The 18955-nt window shown below is 45.9% G+C and overlaps 1 protein-coding gene across 1 annotated transcript; it reads right to left on the bottom strand.

Annotated features, from left to right (window-relative positions):
- Positions 1–5055: 5055 nt before the first annotated feature.
- Positions 5056–13779, bottom strand: RBP7 (retinol binding protein 7). The gene is made up of 4 exons (XM_006127070.4): positions 13599–13779; positions 7807–7985; positions 7437–7538; positions 5056–5318 (listed from the first exon to the last, which is right to left on the bottom strand). The coding sequence occupies exons 1-4, from the start codon at positions 13669–13671 to the stop codon at positions 5268–5270; spliced, it is 405 nt and encodes a 134-aa protein (XP_006127132.1). The 5' UTR covers positions 13672–13779; the 3' UTR covers positions 5056–5267.
- Positions 13780–18955: the final 5176 nt, after the last annotated feature.

The raw sequence follows: 18955 nt of genomic DNA, 5'->3' as shown, positions 1-18955 counted from the left end.
ATATGGAAATCATGTATGTTGCTTTTAACAAGATGCCTCTGCATTAAGTGTGCTTGCCTGTGCACTCCTCCCCCTACATTAAACAAAAGCAATAAAGACACTTAAGAAATCCTACATTTTTATTTAGGGAATGCAAGAAAGCAGGAATAGAAAAGGAGTTCAGGGTGGAAGCTTGGGGGGAGGCATATTACAATTCCCCTGTTCAGAAATCACATATGGAAGAAGGACTTGAGTGTGAGTCTGCCCTCGATTCTCTCCCCTCCCCACATTTTAGGGCCCGGAGATGCGGGGGGGAGGGAAGAGAGAAGGGGAGTATGAAACTTGGTGAGGAGGAAAGGTGGGTCTGCATGGGCTGGCAGAGGTGCCTGTGCATCTGGCTGTCCTGAGAGTCTACCACGTACATCACCACCTCTACCAGGAACATCAAGACTATTCTGTGTCTTCACTTTGCATTCCCTGCACTATCTCCTATCCTTATGCACTGCTTGCATCAACATTTTCCTCCACTCACTTAATTGCTCCTTGAATAAATAGGCAGATTACATTTGTTCCCTGAACATGCCATCCCTAGTACACTTTCACCTTCTGATCTCTGGTAGCCAAACAGCAGGAGGAGCAGGAGCCAAGGGACATGTGTAGCAGGCTGGCTGCTGCATTCTCTGTAACAAAAAGTGAAGGGAAGATTACAGAAGAGAGTGTGGTGTGTAAAACGTAATCTCTAAGCATAAAGGAGGGTTTGTCCAAAGACAATGGGGCTGTGTAATGTACAAAGTCACAGTTATGGTTTTAAACAGCAGTTACACTACAGAGCACTTAAGGGAGCAGCTGGACTGTTTGGTGATAGGCATGTAAGGAACAGGTGGGGGCACAAGCATAGCAGCAGGCCAGGGACTCAGGCAGTGAATGTGCTTCCCCCCCCACCCAGGAAAGTGCAACTTTTCTTTCCCACAGAGCCTGCAGGTGGGTGGGGAGCCGAGCATGGTAGCAGGAAGTGAGTGAATGGAAGTTGACAGCTGTGGTATTAGTTAAAATAGCAGCCCCTGCTTAATCCAGGCTACCATGAACATCAGTCTTCTCCAAATCACACAGCGATAAGAACTGCGTGCTGACTAAACGGGGCCAGAAACCTGGACCTTGTATTTCAATGCTTTGTATGGCAATGATGCCAGACCACTTTCTGCTGGTGTGGAGTGGAAAGGTGTCCTACAGTGGAGGATATAATAAGGCAGGCCTCCCCAGAAACCTTGTGAGGAGGATGAAAGTTCCACTAGGAGACCTTTATGGAGATATGCAGGGAGGATTCCTATTCCAGCTCCAGCCACATTAAAAAGCTACTCCGGGGCGCCACAACTGTGGAGGCAGAATGACCACCCCACATCACACCCAATTGCCGTAACCACTTGTAGCAGGATTAAAAATGTGAACTCATCAGCAGTGCTCTCCTCCCTATCAGGGCCCCCTAGTGAGATGGCCCTTAAGTTAAACCAAGTCCTGCCTCATCAGATGCTCTGCTCACCTGCTGACCATTCTCCACTTCCTCATCTACACTGTCCTCTTTGCTACTGCCCAATGCAGCTGCAGAAGTGTTTTGGAAAGAATCCACGAGCAGGCTTGGGAAACTCACCTGGGCCCCCTGTTCCAGAATCTCATGCAGCTGCTTATAGTAGTACAAGACTAGAACATCTGTTTGTCTCCTTTCACTTCCACTGCCTGAGCTCCTTTATTGTCACATGGCACTGTCCTTGATGATCTTGGCATAGATATCAGCATTTCTTTTGCTGCTTCTGGATGAACTGATTCTTCTCCTCACCGTAATGAGGATCTCTACCGAACTCCATGGTGGTGCTCATCAGCTCTCCAGGGCAACATGTACTGCTGCAGTGTGCTACCTGCAGCTCCCCTTGGGTGGAAGTGGCAAACTAGAGCTTCAAAGCCTTCATGGATAGGGTATTATTGAGTACAGGCAGTCCCCGGGTTACATACAAGATAGGGACTGTAGGTTTGTTCTTAAGTTGAATTTGTATGCAAGTCAGAACTGGTACATATTGTACCCCCGGTGTCCGATTCAGCCACTGCTGAAACTGACCAGCGGCTGACTACAGGAAGGCTGAGGCAGAGCTGCTTTACCCCAGGCTTCCTGGAATCAGCCGCTGATCAGTTTCAGCAGCAGCTGACTTGGGGACACCTGGGGTAAAGCAGCTGGGGTGCTGCCTGGTTGGTCCCCACCGTGCCAAGGTGCAGCGCTGTGGGGACCAACCCGGCAGCGCCCCAGTTGCTCTGTCCCAGGTGTCGGTGAGAAAAGCCTGGTCAGCTGGGGGGGTGCACACACTAGCTGCGTCCCCCCCCCCCCAGCAGACCAGGGAGACACAGAGTGGCTTCTCGCCACGGAGGACGTGGGCGGCAGGACACGGTGCGTCTTGGCAGTCCCACCGCCCGCATCCTCCGCGGCGAGAAAAGCCTCTCTGTGTCTCCCTGGTCTGTTGGGGGGGAGGCTCCGCATCTCCCTGGTCTTCTGGGGGCAGTGACAGTGGGGGAGGCACCCTGCACTAGCTGTGCCGCCCCATTAGTAACTAGGGGTCCAACTTAAGTCAGACCCACATAACCCGGGGACTTACTGTATATGCCTTAGGCTCCTCTATGAAGACATGCTAATCCAAACATGAGTCCTCCCTGTAAGCATAACTAGGAAACAAGTGGAATTTAGAAAAACTACTGCCAGTCAATTTTCTTCAGAGTCCTTTTGACATCACCAATATTCTATATGGACTCAAGTTTGGTATTAGACTAAAGCCACATCTAACCTACTCCATGCCAGTAAGTGGTTATAGTTGGGTCTGTAATGTTCCTCAAGAAGGAGAAGCAAGTATCTCTAGAGCTGCCATTCTTTAATTTAGCAGACTGAGGACCCCCTTCAGAATTGTTTCCAGGGATGCTTGCCCTACCCCCTCCTCCACCACCCCATCCGCTACTTGCCCCACTATTCTTCACTCCCAGGGTGGGGGACAGGGATGGACCCCACCTGGGACTAAGGGCTAGGGCCTGAGATTAGGAATTTTGAGTGCAGAAGAGGGTTTGAGTGGGGTGCAGGGTCCAAGCTGTGCTTACTCCTGCCCAAAAGGTTCTATGCACTGCCCTGCAGCTCTCGTAGGTGGGGAAATAAGGATGTTAGATAGTGGGCAATAAAAAAAATCAAATCTGACCAATGACTAATTTAGTCATTAAGCAACTATTCTATAGTTCCCAGGGCAGGGCCAGCTGACAGTGTGCTCTGCTCCCTCTCCCAGGAGCCCTCTGGTACAGAGGTGGCAGCAGCATGGGATGCCAGGCAGGAGCTGGTCTGCAAGGGGAGCCACTTGAACCAATACACACCACCACCACGAAAAGAAAAGCCACCAGATCCCCTTGTAGACAGACTTCTGCCTGGTACCCCACACTGCTGCTTTTAATAGACCCCTGTCTGTGGGGGGAGGGGTCTGACTCCCTGCAGATACAGGCTGCTGTGGGGGCAGGGAAGGCAGAGGCTGTCATGAAGCAGCCCAGGCTGGCCAACCAGACTACTCTGGGATGTGGAGCAACATCTGCCCACGGTGAGCCAGGGGCTGCCCCCAGCAGCCTCCCTTGCCCACCCCCTCCCCCCCCACCTCTCAAAGGCAGCCAGGGAGAGGGGAAGCAGGCATCATCACAGATTTAGTGCTGGGGGAATTTTAAGCCAGCTTTCCCTCCAGCACTGGCTCCTGCTCCCTCACTCCAGCTTCTTGCTGCCTGGGGTGGGGGGAGGGAAGGGGGAGTGGAAGAGAATTGAGTAGCTGAAAAAGATTAACCTATACTTTTAGGCTTATTAGTCAGTCTAGTTCACATTCCTAGTTGGGAAGCATGATGAGTGGAGCCGGTACTCAAGTAGGCATGGTGTATAGTCTCTGGCTACCCCTTGGGTGCCTAGAGCTGGTGGCTGCTTTCAGGAGTTGTGCAGAACACTACAGGTAGCCTGAGGTAGGGAGCCTGCTTTAGCCATGGGCCTTCGGAGAGAGGGAGAAAGTGATTGGCAAGATTCCTCATGGACCCCAGTGTGAGGAATGTTGCTCTAGAGACGTGACTGAAGTTACTTGGACTCTCTGTACTGCCATGGTGGTATAAACAAGGAGAAAAGATTAGGCCCTCCAAAGGAGCAGGATTTTATATTACTGGGGTAGGTAAAAGGCTGCCAACAGGCCAGATTTGGCCAGCCAAGTCACCAGAGTAGCCTACAGCTGCCTCAAAGCCCTAGGCCAAGAGCAGCTCACAGGGGTGGCTGCTTTCAACAGCTGTGGAGGTAGAAGACTTTGCATGCTGCCCCTGCCTCTCAGAAGAGGCTCAGCTCCCAGAAAAGGCTCAGCTCCCATTAGCTAGTCTCTGGCCAGCAGGAGCCGAGAAATATTGCTGGAGCAGACAGCACGTGAAGCTTCTTTTCTCCCCCCTTTCCCCATGCTGGGAACAGACCCATGGGGAGCAGCCAGCTGCCTGAGACTTGAGTGGAGAGGCAGTACAAGAACCTGAGGCAAGCTCACATCTGCTGGCTTGGAGCTGCCTAGGTAAGGGCCTCCCAGCCAGAGCCTGCCTCTGGCACTGCACCCTCTCCCCCACCTCAGACACCCCCCCCTCCAATCCCTCTTCCCACCTCACAACTCACTCCTAGAGCCCACACCACCTTCCACACACCTCCCCCAGGCTTGAATCTTTTCCTGCACCCACACCCCTTCCTGGACCCTGCACCCCATCACTCCCCTCCCCCCCCACTTCACCCAAACTCCTCAGACCCCACCCCAAGCTTCCTTGTGCACCCAACCTCGGTCCTAGACCCTGCACTCTTCCATAGAAAGGTGGCTCTTGACCATGTGCCAACATCTTGGAGTGAACCCGCATTAAAAAGTTATTGCCCATCCCTGTATTACACTGACCTTTTGAATTCATAGGATGCATTTCCCCAGACATCTAGAAAAATCACGATAGTTGATTGTTAAATGGGCTTTGCATTACTTTTGAGTCTTTTCCTACACCCACGAACATGAATACGCAGGATTGTTTTCTGATGTTTATTAGACAGAACAGAACTGAAATTGGCACAAGCAGTTAGGTTTTCTCCTGATCAGAATCCACACTAAGCAACAGGTGCATCTTTGTACAAGCTGTGCCTCAAGTTTAGATTCATCACATGCTTTAAACCATGTACATAAAGAAGTAGAGTTCCATGAGGTCTGCTCTGTACAGAGGTGTCAGAAGGCTGGACTAAGTCAGGCTCTCTTGTAAACCTGTTTACATACTTGGTCCTCACAGCGGAGCTCCTAGCAAGAAGGGAGAATAAAGTTATTTAACTTGTGTAGCAACTTTGCTTGAGAGCTATGTGCTTTTGAAGCTGAATGAGGTTTACACCATCACTTACAGCATCTTGTAAAGCTTGTGCTGCTAGTCTGCAACTAGTAGCTAGACTAGTTATGATTTATAGTGTGCTCTGCAGCACGTTGTGAAACAACTCCAGAACAAGGCTCATCATGCCAGCTAGTTTTGAATTGCAGTGCAAAATGCACCACTTACAGCTATTTGTGGGGATTGCAATCATCCTCAGACTTCATCTTCCACCATGAAGCATTGAACATGAAAAAAGTTTAGCCCATCTGCACAAGCCAGAATAGATATTTATACAAGTCTCTGGCTCACCCATGCTATTCAGGTGATTGGACAAGGTCAGTGTTGGCATGAACGAGCTAGTTTGAAGCTGCTGCCAGCCCTCATTTTACCCAACATCTTGCTCTTAGGAGTAGTCTCTGCTTGTATTTTATACTATATTCCTGTCAGTTTGAATGGAAAAGCCAATAAGAATGCTTTGTCTGTTCCCCAAATTCATACCAAGAACCAGAGTGATGATATAGCTGTGTTTGACATCAGGGAACTAAGTGTGGCAGTCTGGAGAAGCATCAGAATTATTTGGGAGGGACAGGTCTGGAAGTTCAAAGAAAGTTTACCACAGATATTAAGTAGGCTCCCCTCTGAACCTTGTTCTTTCCATTTCAGGTGATCACTTTGTTCAAGCTACATTAATATTCAACAATGGTTTCCATTATTATATCCACTATATAATTCTCATCTTGCAGGAGACACTTGGTCTTTTCAGGACCAAGGCAGAAAGAAAATACTAGTCAGAGCTAATGGATCAAGGGAAGGTGGAAGTTTCCATACTTGTTCATCTGAAAGTCATGTATCCTTCTTGCAATGCTTAACTACTTGACTCCCAGTTTCAATATTTAGTATTAAGTAATCTTTTGTCCCGGCAGCAATATTCAGAGATCTGCTTGAGAGAGATGCTAGAACAGGATGGATTGTAGGGATGCAGTAATGTAATCAGTTAATTATTTAATTGACAAATGGCTGCTTATTGATTAATGCTTTTGGCCACATGGAACTCCTTCCCCCACAGCTCTGCAAGTCAATTTTAAGTAGACTAGCCAACATGCTAGCTCAGTCTTGGTTTGTGTCTGGTCCTGGCAGCTACCCCTGCATTATGGGACTAGGGAGCACAGCCAGGAGGGCTCAGTCCTGGATCACGCTGGGTCGCAACCTCAACCCCCTCTGTGGTTCTATGTTAGTGGCCTGATCCAGGCTGCCTGCACTGCATGCCAGCTCCCCAGCCCCCTAATGCATAGCTGCAGCAGGGGTAGTTGTCGGCACCCAGCACCAGCCAGGACTGAGTGCCAGCAGCAGATTTAGGGTAAGGCAAACGGGGCAGCTGCTCCAGGCCCCGTGCTTCCCAAGGCCCTGCACATGCGCCGTGTGCAGGGCCTTGGGAAATGTTGCTGCCCGGGGCCCTGCAGCACTGCCCTGGGGCACTCTTCTGCCCCTGCTGAGTGCTAACCTGTATTGATTAATCAGGTCAACAAAAATGTGAACAATTAGTGAATTAGCCATTTTTAACATTGCTCATGGACAGACAAGGATGCCACCTCTAGAAGTTCATTAATGCTAGGCACAACATTGAAATAGAAATGTCAGATTCCAAAATGCTTCTAAGCCACTTCAAAACTCTAGGGGGTCTCTTTTCCCAAGACAGACTATAGCCCTTGCTCTCTGTACTAAGCAGGTGTATGTAGAGCCTCACTTTTCTGAGTGGGTTTGTGTTAGGCCTTAACACCCACTGCACACAGAAGCAGGAGTGGTCAGAGGCAGGCTTCAGCAGTTGGTGCCCCAGGCGGAACGTGTGATTGGTGCCCCTGCCTGCACAGCCGTTAGTGGGCCATCAATAGGGTGACATTGGGCACCGTGAAGGTGGCGCCCTAGGCAACAGCCAAGTCAGCCTATAGCCACGGGCTGCCCCTGCACAGGAGTGCATGGGAACATCTCAGTTTAGGTTAACTGCAGCAGTGATCCAGATCTGTGACATTAGATTCCAATTTGAACAGACTGATTACCAGATATAGCTCATCTCCTTCAATCCAGTGAGTCCAGCCTCTGTTTTTCTTATCTCCACTCTGAACACAAACAAGCTTGTCATTGTCCCAGGTAACCACACTCTGCATTTGGGAGACATACACAAGTCTTAATTTGAGTTCAATACCATATTCTTGTAACCCCTCTCCCCTACCAGGATAGGTTGTTCCCCACAGTGAGTGCTCCTACATCATCATGCTGTATATGATGTAGACTACCTTAAGTCTCACATGGAAGACAAGTAGCTCCTACCCCCCTCCCCCAAGTAACTTGTGGAATCCCTTTGAATCACGAGGCAGAAATTCACCCAACTGCTAGACCTGATCGCAGTGGCTCCAGCCCATTTTTTACCTTGCATTTTCTGTTATCTAGGCCTTTATTGTCTTCTTCAAACTCTTCTCCAATTTTGAACTGGACAAAATAACTTCTGAAAGTGCTGGAGGTGTGGATGGAGAATGTATCGCCTTCCTGTTTAATCACTTTCTGTGGCTTCAGCATTTTTGCTATCTTGCGAGTTGCAAAATCAATACCTTAAAGAGATTTAACAGAGGGTTTTTTGGGTACTTGCTAGCCTACAAGTTCCAGGCTATCCTGTTAGCAGTGCTGCCTGCAAGAGTTCTTCCTAGAGCTAATCCAGGTTTGGGAGCTACTACTGTGGCTGTCAAATCCACATGAAATTCTTAGGTAGCTTCCTTCAATAGTGTTGCTACAGGTTGAACTTCTCTAGTTTGGTACCCTTGGGACTGAACTGGTGCCAAACCATAGCTTTCTTTGATAGGATAACAAGCCTTGTGGATAAGGGAGAAGCAGTAGATGTCATACCTAGACTTTAAGGCATTTGATACAGTCTCGCATGATATTCTTATTGATAAACTAGGCAAATATAACTTAGATAGGGCCACGATAAGGTGGGTGCATAATTGGCTGGATAACTCTAGTCAGAGAGAGTTGTTAACGGTGCTAAATCCTGCTGGAAAGGGATAACAAGTGGAGTTCCGAAAGGGTCTGTTTTGGTCAATGATGTAGACATTGGGATAGAGAGTACGCTTAAGTTTGCAGATGATACCAAACTGGGTGGGGTTGCGACTTCTTTGGAGGATAGGGACATAATTCAAAATGACCTTAGCAAGTTAGAGAAATGGTCAGAGGTAAACAGGATGAGGTTTAATAAAGAGAAATGCAAAGTGCTCCACTTAGGAAGGAACAATCAGTTCCATACATACAAGATGGGAAGCGACTGTCTAGGAAGGAGCATGGCGGAAAGGGATCTAGGGGTCATAGTGGACCACAAGTTGAATATGAGTCAGTGTGATGCTGCTGCAAAAAAGCAAATATGATTCTAGGTTGTATCAACAGGTGTGTTGTAAGCAAAACTTGTGAAGTCATTCTGCCGCTCTATTCTGCACTAGTTAGGCCTCAGCTGGAGTACTGTGTCCAGTTCTGGGCGCCACATTTCAAGAAAGATGTGGAGAAATTGGAAAGGGTACAGAGAAGAGCGACAAGAATGATTAAAGGTCTAGAGAACATGACCCATGAAGCCTGGCTTCATGAACTGGGCTTGTTTAGTTTGGAAAAAAGAAGATTGGGGGGGGACATGATAGCGTTTTTCAAATATCTAAAAGGGTATCACAAGGAGGAAGGAGAAAAATTGTTCTTCTTGGTTTCTGAGGACAGGACAAGGAGTAATGGGCTTAAAGTGCAGCAAGGGAGGTTTAGATTGGACATTAGGAAAAAATTCCTGTCAGGGTGGTCAAATATTGGAATAAATTGCCAAGGGAGGTGGTGGAATCTCCCTCTCTGGAGATATTTAAGAACAGGTTAGACAGACATCTGTCAGGGATGGTGTAGACAGAGCTTGGTCCTGCCTTGAGGGCAGGGGGCTGGACTCGATGACCTCTCGAGGTCCCTTTCAGTCCTATAATTCTATGATTTGCCAGACAACAGGAGGTCAATATTATCTGGCAGCATTACCAACACTTCCACTGGGTTTTAATAAGCTGTTAAGGGGGTAAATTGGAGCTATGCAACAGCACAGAGCACTTAGAGGCAGGACTGGTAGTTTGTAAACAAGCTATGGGACCACAGGAAAATTGGCCACACCCATGGTAAGTGGACATCTGGTTAACTAGAATCATGCCAGACTACAGATACTGCTGTACCAGAAGAGAGTTCAACCTGTTCCTAGTATTTAATTCTGTGAAGAGCATGGGATGCTTTGTGTAATCCAACTCCCAAACTAGGTTTCAGCGATTTGATTGAACTGGTACAGGAGAAAGGCTTACTAGCTGGCTCACCTTACACTACTGGCAAGCCATAATAGTATGCCACTGCTGGTACAGGTTGTTTATTACACTGACTTCTGCTGTATTAGTACAACCTGACTGCTGCTGCTACTGTGCTAGAAGCCAAGATAAAATGTGGCCTTTAGTTATGCTGACCCAGTGAAAAAGATATCAGATGTCTGCATGTGTAATCAGTTTCCTAGCTGTAGGGTACAGCACTCTCCTTGGTGTTACAAGCAGACAGGAAATTGTGAACAGCTGATAACTGAGTTTGGAACCAAGTAAGGAACTGACACCTATTATGTAGTGTTATTTGCTCCATTAAGGAGCTTGTGTGATTACTGGCATGGTGTTTATAAATACTACGGGGAGCAAAGCCGCAGTAGATGCGGGCAGGACTGCAGCGTGTCTTGGCCGTCCCGCCACCTGCGTCTCCCTGGTCTGCTTGGGGGGAGGGTGCGTGCAGCTAGTGCCCCCCCTAGCAGACCAGGCTTTTCTCACTGGGGGGGCACTAGCTGCACGCCCCCTCCCCCCCAAGCAGACCAGGGAGACACAGGTGGCGGGACGGCCAAGACACGCTGCAGTCCTGCCCGCATCTGCTGCGGCTTTGCTCCCCGTAGTATTTATAAACACCATGCCAGTGTTTCCTGGAATCAGCCGCTGAATCTGGACACCAGTTCTGACTTACATACAAATTCAACTTAAGAACAAACCTACAGTCCCGATCTTGTACGTAACCTGGGGACTGCCTGTACTTCAAAGTGCTATGTGCTCCCGGCGGGGTGGAGGAAACTTCATGCACTTTCCCTGCCCCAGGCCCTAATTGGCATGGGGGAACATGCAAAGCCTCTTCCTGCCCTGCTAGGGGCATGGGTGCTTAGTGGGAAGGGGGGACAAAGTAGCTCCCCCACCCCTAGACCAATCATGGGGTGTGGGTAGGGAAGCCTAGAAGCATCCTGCCCCCACCTCTTCCATTTTAGGCCCTGCCCCTTCCAGGGCAGCCCAGGGTCTCTTCAAAAGTTTTGGCCCCGACCAAAAATTATTGATCATCCTGAGCTACTCACTGGCAATGGGCTGTATCTGAGCTATTAATGTTGTTCACTGGAGACTTCAGCACAAGCCAACAGGCCAGAGAAAAAAATCATCCGCATGGTATTTGAGGACACAATTGTTTCTATACTGGTCATATCTGGGTGTCAAGACATGACATTGGGAGGCTGTTCAGAATAGGGATGTGAATGACTAGTCAATAAGCAAATGCTTCTCAGAGAGACACCACACTAGTTGACTAGTCACTCCCCCCTTGCTGCCTAACTGAGACAGCCAGGGGAGGAACAGGGGGTGCTTCAAAACAGCAGTGCCACATGGCTCTGCCACTTTGAAGTGCTGTGTGCAGCCCAGGGCCAGCTGCAGACTCCCCCACTAACCCCAGGCTGTTGCTACATTTCAGGGAAGAGGTGCTCTTATTGATTAATATGCAAATTTCATTGACTGTTCAATTAGCCAATCTAAATTTAACATGCCTAGTTCAGAATACTAACTCTGAAGAAAAGGTGAGAGTCACAGTAAAGCTATTTCCACCCTTAGTGTGGACAGTTCAAATGATAGTTCTGTTGTCTAGGAACAGTGCAATTGGAACCTGTCACATGAAACTCAGAGCTTCACTTCTGACCCACTGCTTTGGTTATGTTCAATCACAGACTAGAAGAGGCATAGTCCATCACAAAGTCTTAATTTAAGAGGAAAAAACCCATATATTCCACCACTTTGCAGTGTACTTGCTCCTAAATAGCAAAAAGGGTTAACTCTGATAGCAGCATACATTGCTCCAATATCAGAGGTTGCATTGTCAAATGCTTCAGCATAGTCATCAGCTATTTGAGACAGCTTGAGAAAGAAGTTGCAGTTCAACTGTAGCTATGAGAGGTCTCAAGATAAGCTAGTGTTAGTATCAAGGTTTCTCAGCAGCAGCATTTAAATTATTTTTGTGAAAGGATGTCCCCTTTCACCCAAGCCTGTGCCAAGCTCTGGTAAAATTGCTGTCTAATTCTGTTGCTAACTTATGTAGGGCCTCGTCTCCATGCCCCTAGCAATCACAGGAGACCTTGTTTGCTCCCCCTGGTAACCCATCCTAGTCAACCACTAATTAGAGTAAGCTAGAATAAAAGAGGAAAGGAAACTGAGTTAAAGGCTGAATCCTCCTAAGATTACTATGCTGCAGCAACTCTGGAGCTATATTAGAAGGATGATTTCAACATTGTATGACAAACCCACTTGAGCCCAACTTGACTTTAATAAGTTTGAGGAGCAGCTGAGTTAAAGGTCTCTCCTCAAAGACCACAAACTCCCATTCTTTAAGGGGATGGGAGCCTTGCTTCAATCCGTTTGGGGATTAGTACATTTATTGGCAGTTTCCATGTAGGATAGAGAACATGGAGACCACAGTATTTAATAGAAAGCATGGTATCCGTGTTCTAAGCTACTGAACTTCAACACTACAGAGATAGACTGCTGTGGAAGGTAAGCCTTCTCATTGCATGGTAAGTCCATCAAGCTTCTTATGAAAAGAAATTTGAAATTGACTCCTAACCATGCATAGAGGTAAGCAATAAAAAGGCATGGTCTCTTCCCTTCCCCCCCTCCCTAATCTTCCTATGGCCATATTTAAGCTAGTAGACTCTGGTGTAGTCTTACACTGCATAGACTGTTTCTTGACCCCTGCAACAGTGATTTGCATATGGAATGAAAGGTGACTGAATATTTCTTGAAGCTAACTCCTTATCTCAGAGTACATTAGTCCTCAGAAGGGATTCAAGCTCATCCTCAGACTAAGGATGGGGCTACTACTGGAAGAGGATCCTTTGAAGCACTAATATTGTTAATATTCTAAATGGCTTTAATCTTATTTAAGGCACTTCTGACAGTCAAGTTAAGACCAATAACAAATACTATGTTTGAGTACATGACTGTCAGAAGTGTAGTGAATGGCCTTGACTCTTGCTGACATCGTAGGAGTTTGCACAAACAAAAGTTTCTCAGTTGTTGTTACAGGGTATAATGGCAGAGCTTACACGTGCTTTAACAGTAGAAAGGATCTCAGTGCTGTAATACTCCTAGTAACTATCCCACATGTACCTCATTATTACATGGAATTGGTCTGGCCCTATCCCAGGTCAGCGACACTCCTGACTATTTCAGAAGGTCACTACAGCATACTAGAGTAAGGGCCACAAGAGACGCTACAGTCATCATCCCATTAATGGTCACCCCACCCAGGATGATTTTGCAGTAATGGTCTGCTAGACAGGGCTCTTGCTGTATTAGAGGGCTGGCATTTAATCAGTTAAATGTTGAGCACCTTCAAAGATGATGGATCTTTTCACTGAGAAAATGAGACTACCCCACAGTCTCGATAGGAAGGGTGTTACCTGCATGTAGAGCTTCTTATTCTGGGGAGCCCTTCTGAAAAAGGCTAGTTCTTGGAGATGATGAAGAGTGAGAGCATAAGGAGGGGAGACAGAAGAAGAAATCCCTCCTCATACTAGCAGAGGTCGCTAGACATTAAGTACAGCAATACTACTAATTCCCATGAAAAAGGCACCAGCAGGGAATGGATGTCACACTTCAGGATGCAAGGATGCCTAAAAGTAACAGCATACTGGTTATTGGTTACATTCTGTCTCATACCACACATAAAGGGCTGGTCCTTTTCTTCCCTTTGGGGAAGAAAGGAAGTCAGGTCTTCCTGAAAGGAGACAATGATTGCTCCTCCCAAACACACAGAAAAGGAAAACCTTAACTAGCTCTATGTTTTAGCAGCATTCAAACCCCGCAGTACAGAATGCTATAATTTTCACCTACCTAGAGCCAACAGGTAGTTTTCAAAGTTGTCACTGCTGAAAAGGTTCCAGGTACCATTGAAATCCATAGGCATGGCTAAGCTTCAAGAACCCCAAAGGGAAGTACACACTGACCAGACAACAAGGACTGAGAATGTGTCTACTACTAGCTATATGTGGGGATGTGGGGAATTGCAGGAGTGATTACAGCTGGCAGCCTTGCTAGTGGTGATAGGCCACTGCTCTAACATGAGGTGGGCGGGGGGGGGGGGGGGGGGGGGGGGGGGGGGGGGGGGTGGAAGTACAATTAGCTACAGCTGGGATTGGAGGGGAAAGTTCACACTGTTGAAATCTTTGTGTGGAGCAAATGTTACTGGCCCATGAGACACAGTGAAGAAATGAGTGAGTAGTTTAACCTTTTCATGGTCACTCCCTGTCCCATCAGCTTCAAAGGGGAATCAGGAACAGATTGTGCACTTAGAAAGTGAGGGTCAATGCAGTGCATCAGGCCATGGATTCGAAACCTGCCTGTGTGTGGGGACGTGTGCTGAAAATATGACTTGTGCTAACAGAGCTGCAACAGACTGATCCTTATCTGTGCATGACCTTGTGTTAGGGGACTTTTGAAAGTGAATTCTAACTGCCAAGTCACAGTATTAGAAAGTACAATGTATATTCCTCTTATTTCTGAATTATGACAAATTAATTATATTAACTCTTTTCGTGGAGGTCTGGCTGGGAATAGACGGCAGTATAGTGTAGTGGTTAGAGCAAAACTCTGGAAGGCAAAACTTCTGATTCTGATTGCTGGCTTGACAATGAGTGACCTTGTTCATGTAACCTCTGTGTTTCTCAGTTTCTTCGTCTGTGTTCTGAGGTCTTTTTTATGCTATCAATTATGTCCAAGACAACCTAGAATCCAAGTATGTTGCCAGTGTGCACAGTGATTGCAGTTATTTTAATGGCTGCTTTTCTTGCTAAGATCCTCCCTGAGCTCGAGTTGGGAACACTGGCAGAGGGATAGTGTATCTAGTAGTCAGAGCAAGAGATTGGGAGTCAAGATACCTAGATTTAATTCACTTATTCACTGAATTTCTTTGCAACCGGGCCTCAATTTCCCCATATGTCAAATTTGAATAGTTGAAAAAGAATTTAGAACCCCCAGAAATAATAATAATTAAAAATAAAAGTACAAAGTGTTGTCTTGTATATAGATAGAAGGCATAGCCTGTTAGTTCTTTAATAAATACAAATTGTGTCCAGTTTTGGGCACCACATTTCAAGAAAGATGTGAAAAAATTGGAGAAGGTCTAGAGAAGAGCAACAAAAATAATTAAAGGCCTAGAAACAATGAGCTATGAGTGAAGACTGAAAGAACTGGGCTTGTTTACTTTAGAAAGGAAAAAAACTGAGAGGGGATATGATAGCAGTTTTCAAATATCTAAAAGGGTGTTACAAGGAAGAGGGAGAAAAATTGTTCTCCTGGGCTTCTGATGACAGGACAAGAAGCAATGGGCTTAAATTGCAGCAAGGGAGATTCAGGCTGGACGTTAGGAAAAAGTCCTAATTGTCAGGGTGGTTAAACACTGGAATAAATTACCTGGGGAGGTTGTGGAATCTCCAGCACTGGAGATATTTAAGAGCAGGTTAGACAGACACCTGTCTGGAATGATCTAGCGGTGCTTGGTCTTGCCGTGAGGGCAGGGGGCTGGACTCGGTGACCTCTCAAGGTCCCTTCCAGTTCTAGTATTCTATTATTCTGGTCATGTAAAGGGAATGAACACAGCAACATGGATATGTAGAACAATTTATCTCTTTGATGCTACATCAAATGACACAGAGGGAGGTACAGAACATAAGGATCAAAGCAGAAGGTGATTTCAAAATAGAGAATTTCCTGTCTTCAGGTCAGGGAAGAAGGGTAGAGTGCAAGGAATCCTTTCTCCTTAGATGGTGGGACTATACCTTTTTCAGGAGCTAAAGTAATCAGTATTCTGCTAAGCAAGTTTTTCTTCAGGAAAAGGGGAATGTGAGTCCAGACAAGTAGTAATTGACTGACCTTGGGAAAATGAAGATGACTGAGGCCTTTACCCCTTTTACATGTGGAATTGGGGTAATTCCAGTATTTTAATTCCTTTATTTTTCTGTCATGAACTGACCTCTTTCCATCATGTATATAAAGAAAAGCCAGGAGGCAATATGGTATAGCACAGTGTTTCTTATTCAAAGAAAAAATGTTCATAACCACCTTACATCCAACACTCTGGTCATCTGAAGAAGTGGGCTGTGCCCACGGAAGCTCATGATACCATCTACATGTTTTTTTAGTCTTTAAAGTGCTACCAGACTATTTGTTGTTTTTATATTATTTTTGTGTTTCAAGACTGCTAGACCTTGAAGAATAGAGCTGTATGAGAAGTCAGATTTTTGTTACTGTACATTGAAATTTTTATTATAACATCTTGTAACTTCTACTTCCTATAAGGGTTGAGAAACTCTAGTTTTATAATCCCTAGTGGAGTAAGCAGGAGGCTAGAAGCTGCAGAGTTCTCCAAAGTTGCGTGTATTGGAAAATCAGATAATTTTTACTGTTGTACTTCAGTTTTCTCATCTGTAAAATGAGAAACAATTTTTCCTTCTCTCAGAAATGGGTTCTGAGGATTAATTTAGTCATGGATGTGAGGTATTCAGATGTTGCAGTGATGAGCACCATGGAGGAACCTATAAATATAAGAAGAAAAAATTATGTGGCTTTTAAACTTTAACCCAGACCGTGCTGCTGTTTTCACTAAAATAATGATGAAATTGACATTTATATTAATTAGAATCTTGAATGAAGAAACATAGTCCCATCTACTATGTTTATTTAGCATCTGCTGAGTCAGTGAGTTTAGGTCAGGCTGAATTAAAAACCAGAATTTCACAGATCTGGTTTCAAAACTCTGACCATATTTTCTGGAGCTAACAGTTGTGCCTACTTGACCCATGTGACCATGAAAGTAGAATATTGGGATGCCAAGGCATGCATCCTGTTCTCAAAATGGTATTGATCTCTAACATATAGTGTAACTGGGAATGACCCAGACAAACAATTTGTATTTTATAAAATAGCATTCTCTCCCCCCACACACAGTCAAACAGTTAAATTCTATATATAATTTATGAAGTGCTCAATGTAGGAAGCAAAAAGGGCTCTGGCTCTTGCTTCTCAGAAAGAGAAATGTAGCATAGATGGAAGAGCTATGTTGCTCTAATCCTTCCCCACATCTCTCTCTCCCATAATGAGGAGGGTTTAGCTGGGACACTGCTTGGATTGGAAGGGAATAAGGCCCAAATCTTCACTGGTATTTAGACCATGGAAATAAATGGAAGTTAGGAGCCTAAATACCTTCAAGAATCTGGGCCTTGAAGGTGGGAGTGCTTCATCAGAACATAGCTAGGAAACTTCCAGAAAAAAGATAGATGGTGTATTGTAAAAAGTTATTCTAATAGTTCAGTAGGTGGAGCTCCTTCCTTTTAAATCAGTACCAAACTATAAGCCTAGGCACAGAGCAGTCAGTGGTGTGGCCCATAGGGGTTCTATGTATGGCCCATGAGACATTTTGAACACACACAGTGTTGCCAGATTCTGCTGGTTGTCATCCGCATGGCTTTTTTTCCCTACTGGTATTACAAAAGTGACAAACACTTAATGCAAAGGCACAGGAAGTGAGATGCATGTTGATTGCACAAGATAGTGTGAGAACCAAGCACCACTGTCTCCTCATCAAATCAAAACACTGTTGTGGTTCAGTCAGCCCACCTTGCAAATTCTAGGTACACAAACACAGTGAGCAAAACTATCCTAACCTGGTCTTGGTTATGACCAGGGCTCGACAAACCGCGGCAAAATCCACTTGCCAGCCCTACACCACGCATACGCCAGACCTGCACTGCGCAAGCGCGCACCGCCAGTGAATGGGGTGACCGGCTGAAATCTACTCATCACAGGTGAGTAGATAAATGGATTTGTCGAGCCCTGGTTATGACAATCTTGTGGCCCACTGACATGAAGGAGTCCACCCTTGTGGCCCACTCACTAACCTAGGTTGCCCTTCACTGGTATAGAGGCTATACTGCCCGAATTGCAAGCTTTAAGATGAGACATAAAAAGTATCCTTTATAATTGTTCTCATTAAAGATCCCACGGAACTTTTTCTAAGTATTATCCAGAATGTTGGCCAAATTCCCATATGGGTAATTTCATTCTGCCCTATAAATTCTCCTGTAGTTTCAAAGTTCTGTGCTGTTGCATAGAGTGGCTGTGCACAGCTAGGTAGTGGTTGTATTCCACCATGGAGATATGGAGATAGTGACGTTTCTGTATTAGATAAAGTAATTCTGAGTAGACATATTGTTTGTAAACTACTTTAAGCTTCTTCTGGATGGATCAAATGTATAGTTTAAACCTAATATCTTGATAAGAGTACAGCTGAGCACAATGAATAATTCATGACAAATTTAGCCTTTTTATCCCACTTGCAGCACAACTATGAACAGATTATAATTCCTGTGCATGTATTTGTTATTTGAATTTATTCCAGGAACTGGATTTTGTGTGAATACTAGATTTTCAGTATTTTGGCATCTCTTATGTCTGATCATAGAATCCTAGGGCTGGAAGAGACCTCAGGAGGTCATCGAGTCCAACCCTCTGCTCAAAGCAGGACCAACCCTAACTAAGTCTTCCCAGCCAGGGTTTTGTCAAGCCAGGACTTAAAATCCTCTAGGGATGGAGATTCCACCACTTTCTTAGGTAACCCATTCCAGTGCTTCACCACCCTCCTAATAAATGGTTTTTCCTAATATCCATCCTAGACTTCCCCCACTGTAACTTGAGACTATTGCTCCTTGTTCTGCCATCCGTCACCAATGAGAACACCTTTCTCCATCCTCTTTGGAACTTCCCTTCAGGAAGTTGAAGGCTGCTATCAGATCCCCCCTCACTCTTCTCTTCTGCAGACTAAGTAAGACCAAATCCCTCAGCTTCTTCTCATAGGCCATGTGCTCCAGCCCCCTAATCATTTTGGTTGCCCTCCACTGGACCCTCTCCAATGCGTCCACATCCTTTCTATAGAGGGGGGCCCAGAACTGGATGCAGTACTCCAGATGTGGCCTCACCAATGCCGAATACAGGGGAATAATAACTTTTCTAGATCTGCTGGAAATACTCCTCCTAATGCATTGTAATATGCCATTAGCTTTCTTGGCTACAAAGGCACATTGTTGACTCATATCCAGCTTCTCATCCACTGTAATCCCCAGGTCCTTTTCTGCTGAACTGCTACATAGACTGCCAGTCCCCAGCCTGTAACAATGCTTGGGATTCTTCCGTCCCAA

This window comes from Pelodiscus sinensis, chromosome 24 (genome assembly GCF_052426305.1).
Source record: "Pelodiscus sinensis isolate ZL-2025 chromosome 24, ASM5242630v1, whole genome shotgun sequence".
NCBI lineage: Eukaryota > Metazoa > Chordata > Testudines > Trionychidae > Pelodiscus > Pelodiscus sinensis.
Note: the sequence above shows the minus strand (reverse complement) of the source record. Positions and strands in the feature narration are given on the sequence as shown.

Coding starts and splice junctions, on each gene's coding strand:
- RBP7 (XM_006127070.4), bottom strand. CDS start 13,671: ATGCCTATGGATTTCAATGGTACCTGGAACCTTTTCAGCAGTGACAAC. Junction 7,539..7,806: donor TAGATAACAGAAAATGCAAG/GTAAAAAATGGG, acceptor TCCCAAATGCAG/AGTGTGGTTACCTGGGACAA. Junction 5,319..7,436: donor AAGGAGATGAGCTATATCTG/GTAATCAGTCTG, acceptor CCTTCTTGCTAG/GAGCTCCGCTGTGAGGACCA.